At 37.2% G+C, this 27081-nt stretch overlaps 1 protein-coding gene across 1 annotated transcript; it reads right to left on the reverse strand.

The window, feature by feature from the left end:
- Positions 1 to 1381: 1381 nt before the first annotated feature.
- Positions 1382 to 23474, reverse strand: crfb4 (cytokine receptor family member b4). The gene is made up of 7 exons (XM_051709831.1): positions 23195 to 23474; positions 17459 to 17585; positions 15390 to 15556; positions 14190 to 14344; positions 13272 to 13416; positions 6842 to 6996; positions 1382 to 3944 (listed from the first exon to the last, which is right to left on the reverse strand). The coding sequence occupies exons 1-7, from the start codon at positions 23253 to 23255 to the stop codon at positions 3693 to 3695; spliced, it is 1062 nt and encodes a 353-aa protein (XP_051565791.1). The 5' UTR covers positions 23256 to 23474; the 3' UTR covers positions 1382 to 3692.
- Positions 23475 to 27081: the final 3607 nt, after the last annotated feature.

The following is a 27081-nucleotide window of genomic DNA, read 5'->3' on the forward strand; positions in this document are numbered from 1 at the left end:
GCCAGGAACAAACCGTGGGCCATATGTACAAAGGGCAATATTGTGGATCCATCTGTATCACTAGAACAACTCCTTGGAGTTAATCGATTTAATATAACCTTTGATGTACAAAAGTCTGCAGTATAATTGCTTTTTAGCCCGCCGAGCGCTCTCTGGTGGAAAGCACTTATGAGGTGGTCTGCCTAAAATGATCAGGGATCTTCTACACCTTGATAACAACCTCTGCGATTTTACCATAGAGATAATGGTCAACTTGCGTGTTACGACAGTTAAGGAACCGTTTGCGTATACAATACAAAGGAATAAGGAGAGCCGTAAGCCGACACCTACCTGTCACAAAATTGTTCGAGACTTCTCTTATAAAACAGCAATTCTATCGTAGGAAAGTACACACATTGTTCATTCCATAAGGATTTTTTAGTGTAAAACATGTTGAAGATTAGCTGACAGGTGGTCAATTAATTAAGTAAGGAGCTGTTTCCTCACAAAAGCAGTTTATTCAGCATACAGAAGCATCTCCTCCATAGACATCTATTAAAAAATGGCCTCTGACGTTGTCGCCGGTGCTTTGCCAATTGTTGGCTCAACTTGATAGAAAGGCTCTGAAATTATATTTTGTGTGATTTGCTGTTCCTATCAAATACATGAACCACAGCACTACTCAGTGGGGGTGATTTGCTTTTCATTTCTCCACATTCTTTTGGATTATCAGTAAAAAGTTACATAATTTATACTTTCTTACTAATTACTTACAAACTAAAACTCATTCAGTGAGCACAACATCCCCAGTTAATACATCAACTACCAAAAAGACTAATGTCCCAGAAGCAGGGGCATAGATTCCAAGGGGGATGGGGGGGAGGTAAATTACTGGACCCTATAAATAAGACTCTGAGCCAACAAATTTTCTCAAAGAACATCAAACATATACCTGAGAAATTTATCCATCTGTGTTGATGAGCGCATCTACTTGAGAGAGGCAATGAAAGTGTATTGTAGTTTAAATGCTCATAATTATTTCCTCAGTAGAAAGTTTGGGAATATTGGATTGCTCCTATTATAATCAGTTAAGCTGTTAACACTTTAAGCACATGACTTGAAGACAAGGTTAGGGTTTATTTTAATTATTAAAAAAAAAAACGTTCCTTGTGTGTCTCTTTCTTCTGTGCTAGCTTCTATACAACTCCAGCTACTCGGAGAACTTGACAGTTCAACGCTGCAGACTTAAGTGTGACAAATTGCTTATGTTCCTCATTTGTAAGTCGTTTTGGATAAAAGTGTCTGCTAAAAGCCTATATGTAAGTGTATATGATTTGCGCAGTTTCATTCATTATAATGGGAGTGATCTTGTCACAGAACACAAGAGATCCAGGCATGGAGGTACAGTTCACAAAGTTTATTAGTAACAATGTATAATGTATGTGGTGAAGAAAGCGCTGGGATGGACCCAGCACTGACTGCAGCGTGATGATGAAGAGTGTGTACATGGAGGTGTGTGCGTTGTGGTTGTGGAGATGTGTGTAGTGTGAGGGACACCCAGGTGGAGAGCAGTCAGTCAAATGGCAGGCAATGACACTGGATATATTGAGAGCCGGATAAACCAACACAGAGAGAAACAAACCAACTGAGGCAGAGAGCGTGAGGTGAGTAACTCGACACACACACAACAATCTATCACTGAACAAGAGCGATGAGAGGGTTTAAATAAGGAGGCAAATAATATGGAACAGGTGCCATCGGTCTGCTGATGAGTTTCCCATGGAAACGCTGATCACGCCTGCCGGGCAGCACCTGTGAAACACAAGGGGATGACAACCAAAACAAACAGAAAAAGCTGGCGAACTCACCAAGACTGTGACAGATCTATAATCACTTTTAGAGCCTGTAAAGAAATACTCTGACTTAACTAGCCAGCAAAACTCTACCTATCAAACTTACTGTTAGTTTGCAAAAATGTAGTTCATCTACCAGAGATAAGATGTGTGCTACAGTTTTTAGAACTGCACATATACAGCTGTCTCACTTCATTACTGTGGTTCATGAGTCCACTTGTTGTTGCACTTTCAGCTATCTAAACACTTTAAAGGAACAGTTCTCCCAAAAATGAAAATTCTCTCATCATTTATTCACCCTCATGCCATTCCAGATGTGTATGACTTTCTTTAATCTTCATAACACAAATTAAGATATTTAGAAGAATATTTCAGCTCTGTAGGTCCATACAATGCAAGTGAATGGGTGCCAACATTTTGAAGCTCCAAAATCCACATAAGGGCATAAAAGTATCCATACGACTCCAGTGGTTAATGTCTTTTGAAGCGATATGATAGGTGTGGGTGAGAAACAGATGAATATTTAAGTCCTTTTTTACTCTAAATTCTCCTCCCTGATCAGTCAATCTCCACTTCAGTTTCACTTTCTCATTCTTCTTCTTCTGTTTTTGGTGATTCACAGTCTTAATGCATATCACCCCCTACTGGGCAGAGTGGAGAATTTATGATAAAAATGACTTAAAATGGATCTGTTTCTCACCCACACCTATCATATCATGTATGAACACATGGATGTAACCACTGGAGTCGTATGTATTATTTTTATGCAGAGACAACTATAAGTAAGCCATTCAGAGGTTAATTTTCTTGAAAACTGTATATGTTTTGTCTCTGTGGCGCCGTGAAAATTGCTCTGTTTGTTTTGAGAGAACCGGTTAGACCCGCCTCATCAATATTACTCAACCAATGGTGTGATTTCAGGGCGGGACTATCTCTTTGTTTGGGGGTGGGGGGGTGTTCAGAAAGCTGTTTTGAAAACAACATTTATTTTTGGAATTCCTTTTGGTGGCGCTAGTGGTGCAGGAATTACATCAGCTTTAAAAGAGATATTATTCAGACAAATGGATTGCATGGATCTCATCGTTGGAACGATTCAAACCAAATTCTCAACACGCAGTGAAAGGATCTCGGTGTTAAACTTTTCCTCCAATATACTAAATCACTGGTGAGTGAAATCTGAAAATTTACCAGCCAGTGGCTTATCAGACAATGTAAACATTTTTAGTTACATCGCACAAAATGTGGTCACATTTGGAAGTGATTTACTTGCACTGTAGAGGGTTGTGCATAGAGTAAAATAATGATCTTGAGATTTTAAGAATCAATATTGGAATCGTTCAAACAAAGGTTGTGGTTAATCAGAAGATCAATATTTTTACCATGCCCTAAAGCTGTACACTTTACAATTTAAATCATTTGTCATTATCATTTTCACATGACAGTACTGACAATGAGATTTGGGGGAAATATACTTAATTGTCAAGAAAATCATTTAACAATGTAAAACATCTTAATGTTTCTAAAAATAGGCTTAATTTCTTTTAAGAAATACCTAGCATCGAGTAAAATAACGATTTTGGGATTGGAATTGTTCAGAAGATGATCGCGGTTAATTGAAAAATCAATATGTAATTTACCCCATCCTATCAACCAATAGAAGTCACACCAATACTGTTACTACTGAATTTGTTGAAACACCATCCACAAGCAGCCCTGGTAGTCCTGGTGTTCTTTTAGTAAAAAATGAACTTTATTAGTACTCTTATCATCTTTTATTTAGGAAGCCACAGGTTTGTTGATCTGTTAACCTCAATAACAGTTCTTAACAGATTAAATAAAAAATTAATATGGCATGATGTACTACAGTCTCTTTACATCGAGTAACTGCTCCTCTTCATCATCTGATGAAGTGACGGTGCTTTCAGGTCTCTCCACACCACTCTGTGTCTCGTCCATGTTTGCTTGAATCCTGATTGGTCGATCTGTCTGCTGAGTGTCCTGTGAGCTGGTGGGCTCTTCATGATATATGCTGACCTCATGAAAGTGCTCCTTCAGCTGGGTGCTGTTCTGCATGGCCAGGAATATAGAGGACTGTGGCCGCTCGGACAAATACTGCAGAGCAGACACATCAAGAAAGAATGATCCGGTGTATAATTAAGAAAAATTAGAAGCAAATAAAAGCGAATAACCCACTGCATTCATATGATTAAAAAGCATATGAATCTCCTATAGTTTAAATTCCTTTGAAACCAAAACAAAGTGTCCAAATACTAAAATGAATTTGTCCACAATATTACTGCACTAATACAGTTACAGCTACATTCTTAAAATCTTAATGTATAGTAACCTAAAATCTAAAAAATGAAAAATTCCCTCTAAATCAACAATTCTCAGCATGTTGAAGTTTGCATTTTTTCTTTAGGAAAGGGAATCTCTTGGATCTTATGATACAATATTACAATTACACTTTGGTCTCTCTACAAGATAATGTAATAATGAAGTAGCCAAACCACCACATACATGCAGCTCTGCTGACAGTTATGGTCTTATAAAAAATCTAATAAAATAATAATAATTAAAATGAAAATTAAAAAGCTTTTCTTGTTCATATCATATAAAATAGAACTTCATTTGTACCAGTTTTGAGTTTAATCTGATTCCAAAGTAATTAGTTACTGTAATCTAACGGCCTTTTTAGTATATAAAGGATGCATTACATTTTAAATTCTTGTAATCTTGTAAATGTATTACTTTAAAGTACTTCAGTTACAATATTTCTGAAATAATATTACTAACATATTTAAAACATGAATTATGATCATATGTATGTCTGTTTGCATTTCTGTTACAGCTTAAAGGGATAGTTCACCCAAAAATGAAAATTCTCTCATTATTTACTCACCCTCATCCCAGATGTGTTTGACTTTTTCTTCTGCTGAACACAAATGAAGATGTTTAGAAGAATATTTCAGCTCTGTAGGTCCATTCGATGCAAATGAATGGTGACCAGAACTTTAAAGCTCAGATATCACATAAAAGCAGCATAAAAGTAGTCCATAAGACTTCAGTGGTTAAATCCATGTCTTCTGAAGCTATATGATAGGTGTGGGTGAGTTTTACAGTCCTTTATACTGTAAATCTCCACTTTCACATTCAGCCACCTACTGGTCGGGGCTGGTCAAAGGTGGAGATTGGTAGTAAACAAGGACATAAATATTGATCTGTTTCTCACCCTCACCTATCATATCACTTCTGAAGATATGGATTTAACCACTGGAGTTTTATGGATTACTTTTATGCTGCCTTTATGTCCTTTTTGGACCTTCTGAGTTCTGGTCACCATTCACTTGCATTATAAGGACCAACAGAGCTGAAATATTCTTCAAAAATCATAATTTGTGTTCTGCAGAAGAAAGAAAGTCAAACACATCTGGGATGGCATGAGGGTAAATAAATGATGAGAGAATTTTCATTTTTGGGTGAACTATCCCTTTAAGGGCGCATGCCCCTTAACGACAATGTGTGTGAAAATAAACAAGATTATTCTGAAAAATATAGACATTATTATCTATTTATGCTGCATTGAGACAAAAATCATTAATTATGGCATTTTATGTTTATGATTAAAATAAGTATTAATAAGTGTATTTATACCATGTTAGTTAAAATTTTCACTATTTTGCAAGTATTGGATGAAAGGCTCCCTTTTTATGCATGTTGTTATAACTACATATAAATGATTTATAATGCATTTATAAATGACTTATTTGTCATTAATGAACCCCTTTGTAAGCTCTTAACAAAGGAAACATTAATTAGTAATTTGTAGTGCATTATATTTGAGTAAATTATTAGTACAAAAAGTATTTTTTACAAAGAAGTGTTTATATGAAACAATGATAGTATTTAATGATGCAATATTAAAATTATACTTTGGTAACTGTTTTTCCATTTTCTATGTTTTGTGATGCACCAAGTTTTACAAAACATTATGGTATGTTTTTTATGACTGCATTAAGACTAACAATAATATTCTGTATCGATTTCTTTCATCTCTTATGGATATGTGAACACTAATAGTTTTTTGGTGGTTTGCATCCTGGTGTAATTCCAATGGCGAAGCCACAGGTGGGCCGCAGTGGACCCAGGCCCACCCAGAATATAAGAGATTCTCTGACTTCAAATATATATATATATATATATATATATATATATATATATATATATATACACACACACACACACACAGGCTCACCACAACCTCTTTCACCATAGCCTGGTCTAATGAATCTGGATTTCTGCTGAGGTACACAAATGGTAGGCCCACTGTAGACTCAGCTTTCTCTTCTTAGCTGACAGAAGTGGAACCCAACGTGATCTTCTGCTGTTGTAGCCCATCTGCCTCAAGGTTCGATATGCTGTGCATTCTGAGATGCTATTCTGCTCACTACAATGTACAGAGCGGTTATCTGAGTTACCGCATCCTTTCTGTCAGCTCGAACCAGTCTGGCCATTCTCCGTTGACCTCTCACATCAACAAGGCATTTTCGTCCACAGAACTGCCGCTCTTTGGATATTTGTTTGTTTTTGGCACCATTTTGAGTAAACTCTAGAGACTGTTGTGTACAGAAATAGTCAAATCAACCCATCTGGCACTAACATTCATGCCATGATCTAAATCACTGAGATCACATTTTTTCCCCATTCTGATGGTTGATGTGAACATTAACTGAAGCTTCTGGCCCGTATCTGCATGATTTTATGCATTGCAGTGCTGCCACACGAATGGCTGAATATGTAGGTGTACAGGTGTACCTAATAAAGTGCTCAGAGTGTATATATGCATATATATTTGCCCATCCATTTTTACTGTGTACCATTTTCTGGCTGTGCAACTGTGTAATTCATGTCAAAGTTTTACCCTGTCATCTAATTTAGTTTTTCTTTATAAACAATTTTTCTTTTTCTGTTCAGCATAATGATGATGTTGTCTTTTATCCTGTCAGTACCTGTTTGAGATGCTCTGGCAGTTTGGCATCAGGGTACATGATTCTGCATCCTTTATAGCTGAACCACACAGCCAGAAAGACTAGGACGACAACGCACAACACCACCACAAAACTGACCAGCAGCACGACTGTTATCAGCCAGGGCTCCACCTCATCTGACAGGACATAAACATAAGTATTAGAGAACAATGGTTGAACCATCACCATGAAACATTCAGTATACACTGTATGTACACCACAATCATAAATGGGTCAATGACAAATATGGATGTCCAAGATGATAAAATGGAGAAATCTATTAAAAATCTAGATTCATAGAAATATCATTTTTGTGTTCATGTTGGTTTCATAAATTTTTGACAAATTATATAATTTTTTACAAGAAAACATTATTTAAATGGGACGTGACGTCATGCGAGGAGCGGACGTGTGAGCGGCGAGCTATGCGCACTTTGCTAATTTTATTACTATTTATGTCATAAACCGGTGAGATTCGATACACCCTGATTCTTAATTGTTCTAGGAAGACAATATGTCAAAAAATTCAAAATCCTTGGGCTCTGGAGATTTTTAAAAGACACTTACGTGCTCGGGCTAATTCACCGGAGCAACAGGCCGGAAGCCCCGGACTCAATTCGGACTGTGAACTGAAAGAAATCCGGCGTGAATTGATGAATGTGTCGGCAATGCTGATGAAAGTCATTGCAGATTTGAAAGATCTTGCTGTAATACGTCAATCGATTACTTCCATGGAGATTAAATTCTCTGAGTTGGTTACAAGATTGTCAGATGTCGAGAGAAAGATCGATTATCTGGAGTCTTCGGAGAGGGAATTAGCTGCTAATCCGCTAGCGACCAAGATGGATTTGCAATGTGTTTGGAAAATTGGAGGATTTGGAGAATCGTTGCCAGCGAAACAACATCCGAATTGTTGGAATTCCTGAGCATGAGGAAGGTTGAGATATGGTGAAATTCCTAGATAAGCTCTTCCCAAGTCTGCTCTACATAACAGGCCATAAGCTGGAAATCGCACGAGCTCATAGAGACCTGGCTCGCAGATCGGCTGAGGGCAAAATTTCTGAGATCATCCGATAAAGATCTCCTGTTGCGCCAGGCGAGGAGCAAAGGAAAGCTTTCTTTGAAGAACCACAAAATTTTCTTGTTCCCAGACTTTGCGAATTCGACAAGAGAGAAACGTGATCGATTCAAGGAATGCAAGAATCTCTTACATCAACGGAAGATCGCTTTTGCACTGATGTTTCCGGCCAAACTGAGAATAGATACGAAGAATGGCCACAAAATATTTACGTACCCACAGCAAGCATTGTCTTTCATAAAAACAATGGAGTGAGTAAGCCATTTGGTGTTTCTCATGAGGCCCCCGAGTGAACTTGACTCACTAAATATACTCTTGACTGTCTGAGGAAGCTGGGTGCCATTTTGTTTCTTTTTGTGCTGGTTCCGCCTAGCGGCTGGAGTTTGTTTTGTGGAATAACACTCCTTCAGGACAGTTATGGATGGATCTGCATGTTCCTTGTGTTCGTGCCTCTTAATGGATGGAGTTTATTTCGTGGAGTATTTTTTTGCAGGACATTGGAAGGATTAAGTCATCTGCTGCACTCATGAAACAGCCGGCTCACTGAACATTCATTTGACTGTCCGAGGGAACTGAACAGATTTTTTATTTTTTTTGTGCTGGTTCTGCTTGTGGCTGGAGTTTGTTTTGTGGAGGAACACACCTTTGATACAGTTTTGGGAATGAATCTACATGTTTTGTGTTTATTTTGCCTATTAGCTGGAGTTTGTTTTATAGATTATTTTCTGTTATGTAATTCTGTCTCACAAAATTTGTATTGAAGCACCGGATTTGAGCAATCCGACGGCAAAGTTGTCGCGGGGCTCTCGTATGCGTACTTGGACTTTTTGAGTTTAGAGGGATGGACGCCAGTTGGCGCTGTCATGCGCGGGGTTAATGCGCACGTTTTTCTTTTTTCTGTTTGTTTGGTTTGGGGGAGGTTCAGGGTTTGATTGTTGCACTAATGGGGAATGTGGTCTTATATATATATATATATATATATATATATATATATATATTTATTTATTATTTAAAAAAATTTTGGCTAATATTTTGGCTAATATTTACGCACCTAAATTTTTTTACAGATCTTCGAAGGGATGTTGCAAGCTGCAGGTACCCCTCATGATATAATATTGGGAGGAGACTTTAATCTTTTGATGGACTCAGTCCTTGACCATAGTGAAGCAAAAGTGTGTATGTCCCCTAGAGCAACACTGGCACTTCACAGGATGTGTAAGTCCAGTGGACGGAGGCGTGCCAACAGGCTTTCACGTGAGTGAAATCTGCACTCTGTGGCAGACCGCTCCTACATGCTCCTAACTTCTCTCTCCCCTTCATTTTACAGACGGATGCATCAGACAGGGGGTTGGGGGCCGTGCTCTCGCAGGAGATGGAGGGGGTGGAGTACATTACCTCTCCATGCTGTACATTAGTCGTAAGTTCTCTTTGAGAGAGACTAAGTACAGCACGATCGAAAAAGAGTGTCTTGCCATCAAGTGGGCGGTCTTAACCCTCCACTATTACCTGCTGGGGCAGGCTTTCATCCTCCACTCGGATCACGCCCCGCATCAGTGGCTCCACCGAATGAAGGATACCAATGCGTGGATCACTCATTGGTACCTGGCACTTCAGCCCTTCAAATTCAAGGTGGTCCACAGGCCGGGGCCGCAGATGGTTGTGGCTGATTTCCTCTCCAGGAATGGGGGGGGGGAGGCTAGAAGGCCAGACGTTGCCCGGGCCTGAGTCGGGCGGTGGGGGTATGTGGAGCGGGGCGTGGTCATGTGTCTGTCACTGGGGAGAGAGGAAGCAGTAAGGGCCATCACCTGGTGATTAATGATACGTAACACCTGTGTCTCGTTACAGTGATGACGGAGATGGGCTTGAAAAGGCCAGTGAGGGAGAGTCCCAGTCACACAGACCTGCCACCCCGCTTCCCGCTTCCTTATTGTTGAAACTTCTACAATCTCTTATACATATAGATCAGGTGGGGTTTATTCGGGGCTGCAGCTCTTCTGATAATATTAGGTGTTTCATCAATATCATGTGGTCAGTGGCGAATGATCAGACTCCGGTCGCTGCCATCTCACTTGACGCCGAAGAGGCATTTGATATGGTAGAATGGGATTATCTTTTTAAGATTTTGGGTTCGGGAAAACTTTTATTAGTTGAATTAAGTTACTTTATAGACAACCGGTAGCGGCGGTACAAACAAATGGATTCATTTCAGATTATTTTACTCAGAATAGGGGCACCCGGCAGGGTTGCCCTCTTTCCCCATTATTGTTCTGTCTTGCCCTGGAACCATTAGCAGCCACGATAGGAGGGGAAGATGATTTTCCAGGGGTGGTGGCGGGAGGTATGGTGCATTAGCTTTTGCTTTTCGCAGATGACATTTTGTAATTTGTTTCCAACCCTACTAGATCTATGCCTTGCCTCCACAGAATTATTAATTCCTTTTCTAAGTTCTCAGGATACAGAGTCAATTGGTCTAAATCCGAAGCTGTGTCTCTGACAGCGTACTGCCCAGTAACAGCTTTCCTGCCAGGTGCCTTCCAGTGGCCCAAACAGGGCATTAAGTATTTGGGCATTTTATTCCCAGCAAATTTGTCTGATTTAGTCAAGTTAATTTTGACCCCTTAATTAAAACGTTTTCGAGCAATGTGGGCAGGTGGGCTTCATTACATTTATTAAAATGAATTGTATTACAAAATTTAACTACTTGTTACAGTCTCTCCCTGTAGAGGTCCCCCTCTCTTATTTCAAGCAATTTGATAGTATAGCGAAGTGCTTCATTTGGAATGGTAAACATTCCAGATTACATTTTAATAAGTTACATAGGCCGATTGATAAAGGTGGGCTAAGCCTAACCAAGATTTTGTTTTATTATTATGCATTCGGTCTCAGACATTTGGCTCATTGGTCGCTTCCACCTGAGAGAGCACCTCCCTGGTTTTGTATTGAACAGGAAGTTCTTGCCCCTATTTTGCCATTATAAAGCCTATCAAACTAATCAGAGAAGTTAAGTTACGCCCTGTTCTCACATTTGCACGTGGTATGGACAAAAGTGTCCAGAGTGTTTAATTTGGACATTTATTTAAATGTTGCCTCGAGCATATGGCTGAACCCTAAATTATGTATTGAAAGGTCCCCTTTCTGCTGGTCAGAGTGGATCGTGAGGGTGGTCACTACACTTGGTGACCTGTATGAGAGTGGAGTGTTGAGATCTTTTGAAAATTTGGTTCAACACTTTGAGATTCCCAGATCTCAGTTCTATAGGTATTTATAGCTGCGCCACCTGCTCTGTAATATTTTTGGGAGTAGCTCACACCCCCCCAAAAGTGGCAGATACTCTGGGAGAGGTGATTACTGCTTTTGGAAAAGGTCATCAGTGTATTACTCCCTGTTAAATCAGAGTCTGGGGGATGGAGCTTTAACTTCTACCAAGAGATTATGGGAGAAAGATTTAAACTTGGTATTGAAGGAGGAAGTGTGGGCTAGGATTCTAAAAAAAACATCAAGTCTGCATCTAGAGATGCAAGGGTGTGCCTTATGCAATTCAAGATTTTACATAGATTCTATTGGACCCCCTCTAGATTGCATAGGCTTGGTTTTAAACCTAACTGCTGGCATTGCCAATCAGAAGTTGGAGACACAACTCATGTCTTTTGAGGGTGTGTTAAGATTCAAGAATTTTGGTTGAAAGTTCAGAGTTTTATGTGTGATGATTTGAGCACTCAAATTTTACTTTGTCCTAGACTGTATTTTGGGTGATGGGTCGGTCATAAATGGGGGGATAATCACATTAAAAATTGGGTTCTGACCATTCTCATGATCAGCAGGCAAATCATTTTAAGGGGATGGAAGTCAGAAGGAGCGTCCCCTTTTTAGGAGTGGTGTGTGGAAATGGGGAGGGTGGCTGCTTTCGAGGAAGTGGTAAGTAGAAGGTTGGGGTTTTGTTAAAAAATGGGGCAATTATTTAGTTTTTTGGGGGGACTCTCGGGGAGGGGATTTGGAGAGTGTAGTTTAGTTTAATTAAGTATGTTTATTATATTTTCTTGTTTGTTTTTTTTGGTTGTGTGTGTGTGTTATTATGTGGGACCACAGGGGTGTTCGTTGGGGGTTGGGGTGGGGTTGGTGAATGGGGAGGGATATTAGTGGGGTTTAAATGTGAAATGTTGATTCATTGTATATCTGTTGGGTTTTTCTTTGTGATGTCTATATGAATCAATAAAAAATGTTAATTACAAAGAAAAAATGATTTAGTGACTCAATTTATTCATTATTGAAGTTTTTACAGTTACTCTATTTGTAAAATGTGCCTTCCAGAAAAAATCTAAATGATATTTTTTTTAAACATAATAACTTCAAATAAGGGTCTTCTTTGTTTTATGTTTTTGTCAAATGACATCAAAATAGGTTCCTGCATGTTGGTTTCACAACACTGACTTTGATTTGGTGGACAAAAGTTAAACTATTTATATTTTAAAGCAAAAATTGCTTCACTACATATTTAAAAATAATAATAATAATAATATTTTGCCAAACTACTTATGCCAAAATATCTCTTTTTTCCAGGAACGTCAGCTTTTTTAAAGAGACTTTTTTTTTAACTACTAACATGACAGTTACACCACCTGGACATTTTGACTTTAAACCCAGCAAGAAATATGAAAATAACTTCTAATTCAGAAATTGAAACATGTTCATCATATAATAGTGGTTTTTAATTATTGTATTTGTTTAAATGTATTACTAGATAACTTAAAAGATATGGACAAACAAATGAGCCTCACGTCACTGACCCAAACACAAACATAAATACATTTTCAATAGAGGTCCCTGGCTCCAAATTATATTTATAAACATAAATGATGATGAAAGCCAAAATATGATATATCAATATTTGCTGAGTAATCCATTATTTTGTTGAGGGCGATCAAAATAAAAAATTTCATGATTTTGGAGTAAAACTACAGAAAAAAAAGATCACTTTAGAAAGGTGGCAGCATCATTATATTATTTAACACACAGATATGGAGGTCTATTACTTAAATCCCAGTCTATTACTTGTTACATTACATGCCATATATAATGTGGGGGTCCTTTTTTTTTTTTAATTTCTTTTTTATTTGGAGTGCCTATGACTCCAGAAGTATTAAAGACATCTTAATATCCTTTTAGATTTCAGCTCAGTACAAAGGTTTCTTTTTGTATTTCCATTTTGGCCCCTATGGCCTGATGATATGGTTAAATTCCAGAGAAATGAGGCTGATTTGGCATGGAATTACACATTGTCATGGAAGAATATAAATTGATTTACAGTATATATGAAAACATAATGAGAATACTTACTGCTGGGTGTGTTGGTCACACAGGTCTCGTTGCTGGGCTGGCTGGTTTTATTTTTCAAATACAAAATCTCTACCTGGACGCAGTAGTTTACCAGAGGCTCCAGTCCAGATAATATAACTCTGTTCTGTTCTCTGCTTAATTCCTCCTGTTAACATATTATTACAAAGACATACTGTATTAAGGTCATTCATATTAAAGTTGCTGCAAGTGTTTTCTTAAGCAACCATGCATAAAACGTTACTACTTGACATCTCCTTCGGCGTACTGTAGCTCTCATATCTCATTCGCATTCACATACATTCAAATATGACACATGATGCACCAGGTCTGAAATCAGTGATGCCCAGTGCCACTGATTCTCAATGAATGTGGAAGCACAAATAATATTTTCAGCAAATAACGGTCTGTTCCTCACATAAAACTATCATATGACTTCAGAAGGCTTGGGATATAGTGCACAAGATGAATTAAGCTTTTTCTAATCTTTTTTGGAGCTTGACACCCCCTGACCACTGTATGCTTTCACCTTATGAAAAGGAGCAGCTTGGAATGTGCGCTAAACTTCTCCTTTTGAGTTTAACAGAAGATAAAAAGTTACATGAGTTTGGAATAGCATGACTGCGAATAAATAGAGACAGAATTGTAATTTTTGGGTGAACTATCCCTTTATTTGATGCTTTCTAGGCCTTTCCTTCTGAGCCTTTCAGAGAACAAAGATGTATCAGTCCAAAAAATAATATACTTTTCTAGAATGTATGATTTAGTTTGCTATTGAATAGAGATTTGTCTTAGAATTTGGAGGTCTAATAGAAACAAATGCAAAAAGACATAATATATAATATATAAAGTAGGTGTACAGTAGGTTATAATATATAACATAATATGTTTTTAATTTGTTTATTAGGTTAGCAACATTACCTTTTTCACATCTCCTTTTTTCCAAAATCGGATGAGGTATGCAATGTTCCCGAACACATCCCTGAGGTTTTTTCTTCTCATAAGAGGATCAGTGATATCAACTTCTGTTTGGCCTTTTCTGCTCTTCAGCTGCACATGAGGAGAACTGACCTCAGCTGCACACATGTAACAATGCTTTTTTATACAAACATAGTATGAAAGGAACACATCAAGACAGTCTGTTTACGGTAAGACAGATTCAATACAGTTCTAATTATATTTGGGGGGTGGGGGGAGACAAGCACATTCATTATTGAGTGTTTCTTCAACTTTGGGAACTTTTAGCACTGAGAACTTCTAGAAAGTAAAGTCTCGATTAAAAATTTTTTACACTCTCACTAGTTTATTTAATTTGTCTACTAACGATGTCCAACAGTGTATGCATTGTACGTGCATCACAGAAGATTTGCCTTTTTTTATTTTAAAGTTAAATTCCCACCATAATGTGATTTCCAGCAAATCTCAAATTCTGAATTCTGTGCTGGAAATGATGCTGATGGAAATGACATTTTTAAAGTTTTTGAAATATAATGGCTGACTCCTTTGTCTCCCTACAGCTTATTTCATTTTATGTATCCTAAATATTTTCTTCATACTTTTGAGTAATTTGGAAAATTACAAATTTAATGGAAATGACACCCAATAAAAACATTCTGCTCACAAGTGATATTTACCTTGATATTTCTTTGTTTTCTTCAAACATTTCTTGTCTCATATTTCATCTCAAGCATGCTCTTTACTGACACTTTTTGTCAACTAGGTTAACAAGTACACTAACTTTTGGCAAAACTTTATTTGGGGCAAAATTGTTTTGTGTGGTGGAAATGGCGCCTCAAATGTGAGACAGTAATTGTTTTTTAAATTGCTAGAAATAATTTTCACACATTAAATATTGAAATGATTTATGATTATTTCACCATTTGTTTAGATTTCCATGTAATTATTATGTACATTTAAACATGTAAATACTTGGATTTTCATACTTTATCTTGCTCTGTTTTTGTTCCAGTGCATTTCAATTCGGTTATTCAGTTTTTATTTCTACTTTGGTTCTAGAGTGGCCCGTACTGCCAACAAGCTTAAAATAAGCACAAATACACGATAAATAGAGAAACTGGGTACTGAGCTCCTGAGTGGTGTCCAAAATACTAAGTGACTCACTTATTTTATCCAATGATAACTCATTAGTCTCCACCCAGTCAGACATCTGTCCATGTAGTTCTGTCCGAACACGAAGCTGGTAAGTCCCAAAAACTGTGACGTTGTCAGTGAAATCGCAGCTTAGTGTTGAGCTGTTTGCACATACAGCCTCATAGCGATTCCACCCTCTACATGTACAGAGAGAGAGAGAGAACACACAACAAAACATTAAATTACACATTGTGTAGTTGTACATGCATGTCTCAGATACTTTTAAGTCAATCTGACTTGTATTTTTTAAGCAGCTAAATGCACAACTATATTAAATTATATAGCTGGCATCTAGTTTCTTCACAAAAGGCACAACTGATTTCAATGCAAAATTTGTCTCTGCTTTAATTTGACTGCAACATATCAGATCAATAAAAAATAATGTTTATTTAAAATTCCTGAAATGTTTTAATTAATAGGGCTTTTAAAACTACAATACAGTATTTGGAGTTTAAAACAACTTAAGCACTGATGCATTATCAACCCGGTCTGAGAAGTCATAATAATAAAATGAGATGGCGAAATCATACAAAAACATATGACTTTTACTCCCAAAGAGAAAAATAAACTAACCATTGAACTGTTATTACGTTTTTTTTTTCAAAGTTTTATCTCTAACTCAAAACCTAAACCTAACCAAGCATAACTTTTGTATACCACATAAAAAAACAAGCGTTTTACAGGCTACTGACATCCATCAATCATTTGTATTGCATAATTACTGTAAATATGGAAAGAGTAACCCGATTTGTTCACAGACGCATGACATTAATACAAGTTGTCACGAGACTGTTGAATAATAAAGATGTTGGTGTGATAGAATTGGTCAACAGCATAATCAGATGTTCCTCTACCAAGAAATGCACTACTACCATATTGAACACACGGTGCAGAAACTTTTACAAATCAAATAATGTTTTCACTCAATAATTCATTTAACAAAAATACAAACTTCAAATTTCTGCTTTTAAACCCTTGGGTACACTTGTCCTAAAGGCTTCCATTTAAAATGAAAACTGTACAAAAAATGTTTATCTGAAGGATGAGTCATACAATAAATAAATAAACCTCTTAAAACATCAGCCATTATTGCTTAGACCAAAGAAAGAATATGGCACACTACCATAACTTGCATAGACGATCTAAATTTATTGCAAAAATGAATGAGGGTGTCATTAATACATCTCTGTTAGTAATTCACAGTGTTGGGTAAATTACTCAAAAAAAGTAATCCACTACAAATGACTAATTCTCTAAATTAGGCAGATTATTTTACTGTTTAATTCATTTAAAAGGTAATCAAGTTACTAATTACTTTTAAGTAACTTTCTGAGGAAATATCCACACCAATATGTTTGAAAAAGCATTGATTTTGCTACATTTACACCTTTTATCCACACTAAAACATTGTTTTCCTCCACTGAAAATGGAGCGTTTCGAAAACGCTCTCCATTGCTGCATATTAGGAAAACAATCACGTTGACAAACTGACAACAGAGTTTTTAAACTTAACGGATTAGTGTGGACGTGGCCTGAAACACTTTCCGCTCCACAAATTCAACATAAAGTTTACATTTCCCTTTTGTTCACTGTTGCACACAAGTCATACACTCAGCACCACACGTTTCTCCTTTTTAATTACTTTTATGTGACTTTTCAGTGGTCACAGAAATGCAATCAGATGTACATATGAACATAACTCATGTTTAAATGCATTTGACATATTATTTTAGAAATACAGTATACGTATGTAACCCAGTAATGTACTTAGAAGTAATTCAATTAATTGAAAGTCACTAATCTGATTACAAGAATTTAAAATGCAAAATGTTACACTACTTTTCACTAAAAAGTAATTTGATCCCAGGAACTAATTACTTTGTAATCAGATGATTACACCCAACACTGGTAATTCATCACTTGTGTAACACAGTTTTTGAGACCTGAAAAGTGATTTGGTACTGAAGAAATACTGAACTAACTAAATCCTTCTTTTGTGCACTTCTGACACTTGACCTGACTGTTGACCAGTAACTTACTTGAGTTCTGCAGTGTAGCTTAAGTGTTTATGAGTGATGCTTTGTGGTGGATCCCATTCCAACACTAATCCCATGTCCAGTGATATTACTCTCACATTGTCAGGGGGTGGGAGCTTATCTGACAACACTGAAACACACACACACACAAATGTGTTGGCTATCACAAAGATTTACCTAGTACCAAAACATAACAACAATATACAGGACCAGTCAAAATTTGACAAACTTTATTCTTTATTATAACTATTCCCACATTTCAGAATCTTTTAAGCTCTGCACACTCATCCTTAGATGCTTTTTAAACAGTATTAAGGGAGTTCACATGTATGCTGGACACTTGATCAATTATTTTCCTTCAAAGGATTCATCATACTGTGCACTTTTTGATGAGGCCCACTTTTCATCATCATATTCATCATCATATTTTGGAACCCAGTCAACTTGTATATTAAATAACTGTTATGTATTGCTGAATAATAATACATTTTACTACATTAAGAAATTACAGAAATATATTACAATTGTATTATAATAACATTTAATAATAATAATGAGAATTAAATATGAATAAATGACTTCTTATGGTGTATGAAGCACACATACACCTTAAAGGTGCACTCAGTAACTTTTTGTTTGTGACATCTTGGACTTACAGTGACACCTAGTGGCCTGGATGCAGCATCATTCAAAAGCAATAGTTAATTAATAATATAATAATAATAATAATTAATAATAGTTAAGCAATAGAAAATTCACTGTTCACAATCAGCCATGATTCATTTAATCCCAGAGTGAAAGTGTCCAATAAAGGGCAGTTACTGAGATTAAGTGAGTAGTATTCAGTTTAAGTGATTAAGAGATTGAGTAGTATGAGGAAACCCTCTCCATGTAGAATAAAAATTACAATTAATTTCTTAAGGAGTAAAATATTATTAATTAAAAATGAATGAGAGCACATTTAAGTAGTATGACCATTTGTATGACAAATAATGACTGTACATTATCCCGCTTATTACATGGCTACTAACCAAATAAATAAATACATGGATATAAAATATTGATTTGCATTGAAATTATGTAATATTGTGACAAGAAAGAAATCTCTGAACAGCTGAATTACATCTCCGGTTTATGTCAGAGTTTATTTTGTGAAAATGACTATCTGACTCCTCATGACTCCCTCCTGAGCGGTCTGATATGTGGATGTGCGGTTGTTACTGAGCAATATCAGACTACTAGATGGCACTATAGACCAATCAGGATTGAGTATTCCAGAGAGCCGTGTAATAATACCATATAATTTGTATACACTGGTGTAATCGTCCAGCTTCGATATTTTGTCACTGTTTAAATTTAGAAACATAAATTATGTCAAAACTGTTATGATTTGTCATAATAAAAATATAGACATTAGAAGTTAATATATCATGCATACCTCACAGGCCACATGACAGGGACTTCCACATACCATGCCACATTATGATATTATCCTTATAAGCTCCATACAAAGCAGAAAATTTAGTTCTGACTGATGGAATTTGTAGTAAATAAATAATGTTAACGGCAATGTATGGTTTGTCTATCTTTTCCAAGCAATCTCCTGTATTTTTATATATTTATTGAATGCTTTATAGTAAAGACAGTCACTGCAGCTGTCATTTGCTCCACACATAATTTATAAAGAATCTTTTTTCTGCCTCATTCTATGAATGGAATCCACATAAGATCACTGAAAGAAGCTGTTGTAACTACTCGATGATAACTGAAATTTATGTACTGTATGCAGTAATTGCGTGATTTGTAATGTTGGCCATAATATGCACCTGTTACCTTTTGTTATTGTATTTTTATAATTCATTTTGTGGAAACAAATACACGCAAAATCATGAAAAAGGTTCTTTCAATCGCTCTCGCTCATTCACATTCACACACACACACACACACATCTTTTCTACTCCAATAACCGATCTAGTAATGGAGGCTTGGGCTGTCTCTATGCAGGATGCTTAAACAGTGCATAAGTAAGTAGTTTCAAGTTAAATGTTTTAAGTTAAACACATTTACGTTCATGCTGTAACCATGGTTTATGGTATATTGTAATGTACTGAAGTCACAGGAAATGTTCTAAAACACTAGTCAATGCAATCTTTTTTCTATTCTTGTTAAAGGAAGTCAACGGATTTCCTTGAACTGTTCTTTTGGCCATTTTTGAAGCACGAAACTGACAGTTGAAAAAGGGACCGACAGGTGCTTTGCACAGGGGCTTGTGAGATCCAAGTTATGCCACACTGAGGGATGGCATCCCCTCGCATCCCCCCTCAACTCGAGCCCTGGTCATAATCGTGAAAGCAAAATTGCAATTTTATAAATTGCAATTTCTTTTTGCAAAGAAATAAATAAATAGACACAATTTACATTACTCATTTCAATCATTTAAGCATAAGCCTTTAGTTGAAAAGGTTTAAAGATCATGAGAAATGTAAATTCAGTCAAGTGTGTCCAAACTTTTGACTGGTGGTGCACAAGAATATGTTTCTAACATTTAGAAATACATTCCAGTCATGAAACATAACTGACCCTAAAATTTAACAGTCTATATACGGTGTTACACAAACACTCTGTATACAGTATATCTTATAGAGATGCTTGCTTTACATTTAACCCTTAACAGTATCCTGGGAGATACAAACATTTAAGAGGCTGGGGAAAAGATCAACGAGTGAGTTGGTCAAATTTTTGTGAAAAATATTGAAAAGAGTGTCCCTGCAAATACTGACGACATGCAACTTTGTATATAAAGCCTAGCATCTACTCGCAATCTTAATCTAAAATTAAAAAGGCAGCATTTTTTGAGCAGGCAGCTGACTTCGAGGCAAACTCCTATCTTTTCAATGTTATTTTTATGATTTCTACAAACTCTTAAATTGAAAATAAAAGCAATCTTTTTAAAAAAGAAAAAAACGTGGGCCTAATGTGTAGAAAAACAGCAATTCCTGACATTTAATTGCAGAAAAGATTCCCTGTCTTAGGTCAGTTATGATCACTACTTTATTTTAAGAATGTGAAATGTTGGGGCCTGGGTAGCTCAGTGGTAAAATACGCTAGCTACCACCCCTGGAGTTCGCTAGCTCGCTAGTTTGAATCCCAGGGTGTGCTGAGTGACTCCAGCCAGGTCTCCTAAGCAACCAAATTGGCCCGGTTGCTAGGGAGGGTAGAGTCCCATGGGGTAAACTCCTCGTGGTTGCTATAATGTGGTTCGTTCTCGGTGGGGCACGTGGTGAGTTGAGCGTGGTTGCCGTGGTGAATGGCGTAAAGCCTCCACACGCGCTATGTCTCTGTGGCAATGCGCTCAGCAGGCCACGTGATAAGATGTGTGGGTTGATGGTCTCAGATGCAGAGGCAACTGGGATTCATCCTCCGCCACCTGGACTGAGGCGAATCACTACGTGACCACGAGGACTTAAGAGCGCATCGGGAATTGGGCATGCCAAATTGGGGAGAAAAAAAAAGAATATGAAATGTCAGAATAATAGTAGAGAGAGTGATTTATTTCAGCTTTCATCACATTCATCACATTCCCAGTGGGTCAGAAGTTTACATGCACTTTATTAGTATTTGATAGCATTGCCTTTAAATTGTTTAACTTGGGTCAAACATTTTGGGTAGCTTTCCACAAGCTTCTCACAATAAGTTTCTGGAATTTTGGTCCATTCCTCCAGACAGAACTTGTGTAACGGAGTCAGGTTTGTAGGCCTCCTTGCTCGCACACACTTTTTCAGTTCTGCCCACAAATTTTCTATCACAGTGAGGTCAGGGCTTTGTGATGGCCACTCCAATATCTTGACTTTGATGTCCGTAAGCCATTTTGCTACAACTTTGGAGGTATGCTTGGGGTCATTGTCCATTTGGAAGACTCATTTGCGACCGAACTTTAACTTCCTGGCTGATGTATTGAGATGTTGCTTCAATATATCCACATAATTTTCCTTCCTCATGATGTCATCTATTTTGTGAAGGGCACCAGTCCCTCCTGCAGCAAATCACCCCCAAAACATGATGCTGCCACCCCCATGCTTCACGGCTGGGATGGTGTTCTTCAGCTTGCAAACCTCACCCTTTTTCCTCCAAACATAACGATGATCATTATGGCCAAAACGTTCAATTTTTGTTTCATCAGACCAGAGGACATTTCTCCAAAAAGTAAGATCTTTGTCCCCATGTGCACTTTCAAACAGTTTTGGAGCAGTGGCTTCTTCCTTGCTGAGCAGCCTTTAGGTTTTGTCGATATAGGACTCGTTTTACTGTGGATATAGATACTTGTCTACCTGTTTCCTCCAGCATCTTCACAAGGTCCTTTGCTGTTGTTCTGGGATTGATTTGCACTTTTCGCACCAAACTACGTTCATCTCTAGGAGACAGAATGCGTCTCCTTCCTGAGCAGTATGATGGCTGCGTGGTCCCATGGTGTTTATACTTGCGTACTATTGTTTGTACAGATGAACGTGGTGCCTTCAGGTGTTTGGAAATTGCTCCCAAGGATGAACCAGACTTGTGGAGATCCACCATTTTTTTCTGAGGTCTTGACTGATATCTTTTGATTTTCCCATGATGTCAAACAAAGAGGCACTGAGTTTGAAGGTAGGCCTTAAAATACATCCACAGGTACACCTCCAATTCAATACATCTCCAATCAGAAGCTAATTGGCTAATTGTCTAAAGGCTTGACATCATTTTCTGTAATTTTCCAAGCTGCTTAAAGGCACAGTTAACTTAAAAAACGTAAAGTGTATGTAAACTTCTGACCCACGGGAATTGTAATATAGTCAATTAAAAGTGAAACAATCTGTCTGTAAACAATTGCTGGAAAAATTACTCATGTCATGTACAAAGTAGATGTCCTAAATGACTTGCAAAAACTATAGTTTGCTAATATTATATCTTTGAAGTGGTTAAAAAATGAGTTTTAATGACTTCAACCTAAGTGTATGTAAACTTCTGACTTCACCTGTATAAGTCAGTGATATTTAATTGAACTTTGATGAATGAATGGTATTTTTACTGCTTTATAACACTTAATTAGAATTTTGATAATACAGTGAATTAAGGAAAAACCATCGGATCTCACAGAAATTGTAATGGTTTTAATGGAAACTTTAATGATCCCTGTGGGTCTCTACTGGTTATGTGTTGCCTGCTGTTGGTGGCATGTTATGATACCACTAGGGACCAATACATATCTGTAATGGATTCCAATACAAACCATTAAATCCTAATAGACTGTGGCCCAAAACACAATACACTCGTAATGGTATTTGTAGCGGAAACGATTAGAATTTACGTGTTGTTTTTCAGAAGGGATGCCTATTTTACACAGAAAGCAAGCTAAGAGTTTGAATATAGTGTAAAATGAGTTTATATTTGCTTAAACTGGTTTAAATATAGGGAAAACGAAACACTTCTTCCAGTCAATGTTTCTCTCTGAATCAGTAACTAACAGGAAGTGGTGCTCACATTTACTGTCAGACAGATAGACAGGTTTTCCCCAGTAGCTGCTGGCTGACATGATTACGTCTAACGTTTCATAATAATATAAAGTAGGGTTAAACAATAATAAGAACCAGCACAATATTTAAACATCTTTATTGTTCAATTAGCAGATTTGTTCGCGATGTTTGGTGTGTGAATCTTTTGTTTTTCTGAGTAAAGCCTGTTGTACATGTAAAATTAAAGTCTCACCTGTTCCGACACAGACGATATAAAATGTGACAGCAGACAGACAGCAGAGATCGGTGCTCATTATTCTTTCGATGGACCTTTCTGAACTGTTCTTGTGTCTGTGAGAGCGCGTGAGAAGCGTTTGTGTTTCCGTGTATAAATGAGAGAGCGTGGAGGTGGAGTTTTACTCAGTGGAGACGGGAAGAGAAAAAGAAACTAAATTTTGATTTACCGTTTGTATTGCTGCATTCTGCACGACACGTTTACAAGAAACTCAGTACAGCAGGAGGTGCTAGAAAAGACCGAGGTACAATGTAATGAATACAGTACACATACAGTAGGCTATTAGTAGGCTAATTAAGTAAACAAACAAACAAAAAATTATCTGAATTTTGCACCTTTTACTTTTTTAGGGAGTACCCATCAGGCACAGTCCCCTTGGCAAGATAAGAAAAAAAAAACTTGGCATTACACTTATTAAACACTTTTTATATATATAACAATTTATGTGTGTGAGATCTATTGGTGGTTGTTCATTTTTAGAGTAAAAAGGGACCTGGTTTCAAATCCCAACCAATATACACCGATCAGCTACAACATTAAAACCACTGACAGGTGAAGTGAATAACATTACCTCGTTACAATGGCACCTGTCAAGGGGTGGGATATATTAGGCAGCAAGTGAACAGTCAGTTCTTGAATTTCATGTGTTGGAAGCAGGAAAAATGGGCAAGTGTAATGATCTGAGCGACTTTGACAAGGGCCAAATTGTGATGGCTAGATGACTGGGTCAGAGCATCTCCAAAACAGCAGGTCTTGTGGGGTGTTCCCAGTATGCAGTGGTTAATACCTACCAAAAGTGGTCCAAGGAAGGAAAACCGGTAAACTGGCAACAGGGTCGTGGGTGCCCAAAGCTCACTGATGCGCGTGGAGAGTGAAGGCTAACCCATCTGGTCCGATCCCACAGAAGAACTACTGTAGCACAAATTGCATGGCAGTGGCCTCCTCTTTGGTTTGAGGAACATGACAAAGAGTTCAAGGTGTTGATTTGGCCTCCAAATTCCCCAAATCTCAGTCCGACTGAGCATCTATAGGATGTGCTGGACCAACAATTCCGATCCATGGAGGGCCCATCTTACAACTTACATGACTTAAAGGATCTGCTGCTAACGGCCAGATACTACAGGACATCATCCCTCTCATGAGTGCGTCACAGAGATGTACAGAAGTGAACATTTGTAATTAAAAAGTAAATAAGTATTGTTTTGTTTCTCAAAATAATCAATCGTTTGGGTTCAGAAGAACTTTATTTGTTAACTGGATCAACCTAAATATGCATTTTGGACTGTCAAAAAAATGGTGTACATTCACTTGCATTGTTTAGAGGAGGAGGCCTGAAATGAAATCCTAAAAATCTTAAATTCTGTTTTGATGAAGAAAGAAACTCAGATACATCTTGGATGGCATGATGGTGAGTAAACTATCAGCAAATGTTTATTTTTGGGTGAACTATTCCTTTAAGATGTCTTGTGGAGTCCATGCCTCGAAGGGTCAGAGCTTTTTTGGCGGCACGAGGGGGACCTACACAATATTAGGCTGATGTTGTGGTCGATCAGTGTATATTAGGCTTATATATATACATGAGTATATAACAGCTTTAAAAAACAGTGCCATGGCAAAAGTCACAGGTTACAATGTAAGCCTAGTAGCCAATACACTTATGTACACCAAAGGTCAAATTTTCTTAATGCAAATGTCTTAATGTAATATAAAGAATAACTATGGTAAATTAAATACAACTAATGATACAAATACAAACAAACACTTTCTCTTTGTATAAGCTGGGTGATCATCATCTGTCTGCAAGTTAGACATCAGAGTTGCCAGTGAAAGTTTCACTTGAGCTTCTTGAGCAGCCTTTGAGTTAACAGTTTGCAAAAATTTCACAATATGAGCATCATTTGCTCTTGGCTTTATTTATTTTCTTTTTTTGAATGTTAGAATTCACTGTGTAAAAGTTTTCAGCCCTGACTTTCGTAAAATGGACTCTTCTGTACTTGGCTGAACTTGGTTTCTTAGTTTGCAATGGCCTAGGAGCAAATCTAATGACAATATTCATAAAAAGCAACACACATTTACACTTTTGTACTGTGAAAAACAGAACAATATGCCTTTCCCTTTATTCTTTTGTTTGTGCTCTGTACACATTCACACATCTACACTAACTGAATTACAGCTATTTGCCTCCAATTGTGTTTTTGTCTCCACTGTACTCACATTTCTATCTCTTTATTCATAATATTCCATTTTTTATTATTATTTTTTTAAATCAACAAAGTATTTGGTGACATTTTACAATAAGATTGTGTTGTAAATACCCAGAGCCTTGTTATGGGTTCAATAACAGTGAGTGGGGCACTTACAGTGGAAGTGAATGGAGCCTATCCATAAATGCTAAAATACTCATTGTTTCAAAAGTACAGCCACAAGATGTAAACTTTATACATGTTAACGTCATTTTAGTATAATAAAATAGCTATAACCTAATCAGTCTAAAGTTATATCCAATCTTACAGCTTCAATGCCATGGTGACGAAATGCTACTAAACTCACAGTAAAATTGTCTAAAACAGATTTTACCCACTAAAATCAAGTTAACGCTGAAGTATGTAATTTCTGCACCACTACTGGCAGTACATCACTGGCAGGTTAAATAAAACATGCCCATATTTAAACCAAAAATGCACCAAACCACAAATCTGAAACATTTAAGAGCCTCAAAGCTGAAGTATGTCATTTCTGCGCATCGAAGGGAATTGCAAAAGTAAACAATGTTCTCAAAACAGCTTTTGAAAACGGCTCTGGTTTGCAATTGTTCATAGAGTCAGATAGTCCCGCCCCCAAATGACGCCATTGGTTGAGTAACGTTGTTGGGGCGTGTCTAAGCGGGTCGCTCAAAACAAACAGAGCAATTTTCAAAGAGCCACAGAAATACAGCGCTATCAGTTTTTGAGAATTTACCTATGAATGGCTCAATAATAGTTGTCACTGCATATTGAACTGGGATGGAAGAAAGTATTTTAGCACAGAAAAAGTTACATACATCAGCTTTAAGAGGTATAATGTCTTGTGGCTGTACTTTTGAAACAGTGTGTATTTTAATGTTTATGGACTGGCCCCATTCACTTCTATTGTAAATGCTTTTTTTTAAATAATCGAGGGATGAGTTGAAAATATTCTCTGTGGAAATCAACATTATACCCCAAATGCTATCGTCCGAGCTCAACTTGTACTTACTAGTAACATAGTAAGAAGACCACATACAAAGACAAAAACAGAGGTCAAAGGTGTACCAGGTATTAAAGGGGTTACCTTACCTTTGTGTTTGAATTGCAAATATGAATTGTAAAATCAAATGCTTAGCAAGGAGAAGGATACAGCTGCAGACATGGATTAACCCACTGGAGTCGTATGGATTATTTTATGCTCCATTTATGTGCTTTTTGGAGCTTCAAATTTTGGTCACCATTCACTTGCATTGTATGGAACTACAGAGCTGAAATATTCTTCTAAAAATCTTCATTTGTGTTCTGCTGAAGACAGAAACTCACACACATCTGGGATGGCATTATGGTGAGTAAATGATGAGAGAATATTCATTTTTGGGTGAACTGTCCCTTTAAGTGCCTGTGCTCAAGGGCATAAATTGTGACAGCTCATGGACTCATGTGATATGTTTGAACAAACAATCATTTGATTAGTAGCTTAGATCGTTACTAAATTGTATGTGTAATCACAATGGTTTAAAACAGGGATATTTAAAGGTGCACTCAGTAATTTTTTGAAGTATGTTGAAGCAACTTAAATTGGCTTACAGTGACTCCTAATGGCCTGGAGAATCCGCGTAC

The sequence above is a fragment of the Myxocyprinus asiaticus genome, chromosome 11, assembly GCF_019703515.2.
Source record: "Myxocyprinus asiaticus isolate MX2 ecotype Aquarium Trade chromosome 11, UBuf_Myxa_2, whole genome shotgun sequence".
NCBI classification, from domain to species: domain Eukaryota; kingdom Metazoa; phylum Chordata; class Actinopteri; order Cypriniformes; family Catostomidae; genus Myxocyprinus; species Myxocyprinus asiaticus.